This window comes from Sphaeroforma arctica, assembly GCF_001186125.1.
Source record: "Sphaeroforma arctica JP610 unplaced genomic scaffold supercont1.779, whole genome shotgun sequence".
Lineage (NCBI taxonomy): Eukaryota > Ichthyosporea > Ichthyophonida > Sphaeroforma > Sphaeroforma arctica.
Genome location: NW_014039779.1, coordinates 25,365 through 28,855, shown reverse-complemented (window position 1 = coordinate 28,855; position 3,491 = coordinate 25,365). Strand labels below are relative to the sequence as shown.

The 3,491-nt window shown below is 49.4% G+C and overlaps 1 protein-coding gene across 1 annotated transcript in view; it reads left to right on the top strand.

Moving 5' to 3' along the window:
- The window catches only part of SARC_08547 (hypothetical protein), an 18,176-nt gene that overhangs the window by 9,859 nt on the left and 4,826 nt on the right, over positions 1 to 3,491 (top strand). The window contains exons 8-9 of the mRNA XM_014297476.1: positions 676 to 1,796; positions 2,327 to 2,499. Coding sequence (XP_014152951.1) covers positions 676 to 1,796; positions 2,327 to 2,499 — 1,294 coding nt within the window. The remainder of the gene's footprint in view (positions 1 to 675; positions 1,797 to 2,326; positions 2,500 to 3,491) is intronic.

Sequence of the window (3,491 nt, the reverse complement as noted above, 5' to 3'; positions counted from 1 at the left end):
ATATTATCTACATATGTGAATCAACACGTGTGCTTTCATACGCGATGGAACTTTTAGGTTTCTTCCATCGCTACGGCGCCTACATCAAAGGAGAAGTTACCCTGTGATAGATTTGGACGAGGGGTGGGGGAAGAATCAAGTATTGTATTGTAACTTTGAACCACGCATGTACGTGTGGTGACGAAAGGTACATGTTCGTACGACCGTGGGATTCTAAGGTGTACTTTGTCTATGTGTATGACCCCATATCGAACAGTACACCAGGAGCTCTAAAGGCATGCTGGTGCCCGTCAGGTGGTCTCAAGCAACCCTTAAGCTGTGTATGTTCTGTCCATTGATCTAGATACTCTCTATATATTTGTAGACACCCACGGTAGGGGCATATATATATATATATAGATGTGTGTGTGTATGTGTGTGTGTTATATATATATATATATATATATATATTGTCCTCTACGCTGGTTTATCTTCTTGAAGTACACATGTCGAGATGCCATATACATAGACGTATGCCTCATCGGCACGCGCAACAACGCTAGTCCGCTTCTCAGTCTCGTAACACACTTGTACATACACCGCTCGTAAAACATCCACCTGTACCTATTCTCAATCAACGACACCTTTCACGTTTACGTTCACATTCACGTTCAAGTTTTACGTTCACTATTACAGCGAGTTGCAGCGGGTCTCGTCGCTATATTCTGAGCACTCTCAGCCCTGCACCCACGCCAGGGTGTACCGAACTTTCACCAAAATTGCCTTTGGGTTCCTCAAACTGCGGCGGTTGTTGCCCGAGGCTCGGGATGTGGCCCAGCGCGATACGCAAAATAGCGCAGACGCAGCCACACCCACATACACCCATACATATACACATACACCCACACACACCCATACATCTACACATACACCCACACATACCCATACATCTACACATACACCCACACACACCCATACATCTACACATACACCCACACACACGCCGAGAGATACTTCCACAGCCAGAGCCACAGAGACAGGCCCATCGGCGGAGGGCGACAGTGGTGTGCGCAATCAGTCGCACCGTATCGCGGGAGCTCCGCAACTGTCGGCTGAAGCGCGGGCTGCGCTGCCGTCGCTCAGTCTGCTGATGCTGCACCAAGTAGCCAGGGTGTGCCATACGTATCTGGGGGTGCGTGAGAGCATGCAGTGTGGGCTGGACGAGATGCGTCTGGTGTGGTGTGGCGTGTACTTGGTGTGTGTCATGGAGGCACACGTACCGAAGGGTGGCGTAGCGGGGGATGGCATAGTGGGGGGTGATGCAGGGTATGGGCATACTACACAGAGCCGTGTACGTGCACACACAGACACACCCGCCCACCCACGGGAGAGTACGCACACGCACATGTGTGACCTATGGGAAATCGTAGTGGCTCAGGCGCGCGAGTGGTGTGAGAGGTACGATCCCCCGCAGACACACAAGACCGTACAGGAACAGACACGCCTGACACGTGTCAGTGTCAAGAGGCCGCGAACGGATAGTAGTGCACAGGCACTGCCCACAGCAGCCACACACGACGACAGGCACACAGGACACGCAGCCAAGGGAACACACACGGAAGAGACGGCGTCTGGGGCGGATGCCAGTAAGGGGGTTATGGGATTTGCCAGAGACATACTTAGGATGAACGAGGAGTATGTGGGACATGGCCACAATGGTAGACACACACACACGCACGCACGCACACATGACCGCTCCGGCGCAAGCACAGATTCAAGGGAGCAGCTGATGCTCGGAGAAGAGATAGGCAACGAAGGTGTGTGAGGGAGTTATCAGGGTTTTTTAGGGTTTAGGGTGTAGGGTTTTAGGTTCCTGCTTCGAATTGTGGGCGACATGTATTGACTTGAGGGTGTGCATATATGTATATATACACGGAGTTGCTACATAGGTGTGCATATCACGCGAAAAGGTAGGTACAACGCTACGAGTATGGAAGTATACGGCATTTACGAGTTTCCATGTGTGTGGGTATATCTGTGTGCGATTGTATATGCACAGAATCTCGTACTCTTGTACTGTAAACATTATTAAGACATACGTACACCTGACTACATAACTAGATGTCCTTAACAGACCGCTTGCTCACACACCCACGCACTTGTACGTATGAATACAGCATAGAAATTTACATACCCACACACCTGCACTCACATACACACCCACACATACACCCATACGTGTCTGAACACATCACAAATCTTACCTACACACATGCAATATACACATACACACACCCACATACGCACACACGTGCCTATACACATCACAAATCCTACCTCCACACAGGAACGGTCGCTCATGCACAGACGAGACCACTCCATCGCACGCACTGGCACAGTCTGCGCCAGGCGATGCTCTCGGCCATTGCCACGTACACCCCACCGCATGTGGAGCTCACAGGCGCTGTGCTGCGACGCGTGCACGCTACACACACGGTGCATGTGAAGCCGCGCAAAGGGGTACGTATGCATAGGGCTGTGGGTGTTGTGTGTGGTGTGTTTTGTCATGTGGAATGGGTGTTGTGGCTGTGTTCTGTGTTCATACATCTGTGTGTGTTGTAGTTTGTCATGTGGGATGGGTGTTGTGGTTGTGCATATGTGTTCTTTCATCTGTGTGTGGTGTATTTTGCCATGTAGGCCGGATGTTGTGTTGGTGTATATGCGTACTTTCATCTGTGTCTAGTGTATTTTATCATGTAGGATGGGTGTTGTGTTTGTGTACATGTGTACTCACTCTGTAGGTATAAAGCTGTCCATGGCTATAGTGGTCGTGTGTAGATGACTGTGCGTAGAGGTTTATGTTAAGTTTTCTCCTTCTGTTTGTCTCTGAAAAAAATCAAGACACAACGCAAAGAATCATTTTTGTTTTGGGTTGTTTTTTAATCTTTATGTTGACCAGGGGACAGGTGTAATAGTTACGATCACGATTCGTGGTTCATTTCCTCCCTCTTGTAATGAATGTCGGTGCACGCATTAGCCCATCCACGGGCATGTACGCAGCTAAGTACAGGCATTGCAGTCTATATATGTGTACTCACCCGAAGTTGGAAGTGCATATGTGGGTGCATTGGTGTGTGTATATGCATTCGTTCATTCGTGTGTGTATATCAATTCGTGAATGTGTATCTATTGGTGGAGCAGATGTTGAGAGAGTGGGGTAGTCGGAGGCATTGCGCTTGCGGATGGCAGGCGCCTAAGGTGGTACGAGCGGATGTGCTTCTGTATGTGTCTGTGTCTGTGCCTGTGCCTGTGTCTGTGTCTGTGTCTGTGTCTGAGTCTGAGTCTAAGTCTGAGTCTGAGTCTGAGTCTGAGTCTATGTCTGTGTCTGTGTCTGTTCTGAGTCTGAGTCTGAGTCTGAGTCTGAGTCTGAGTCTGAGTCTGAGTCTGAGTCTGTTTCTGAGTCTGTGTCTGTGCCTGTTTCTGTGTCTGTGTATGTGCCTGTTTCTGTGTCA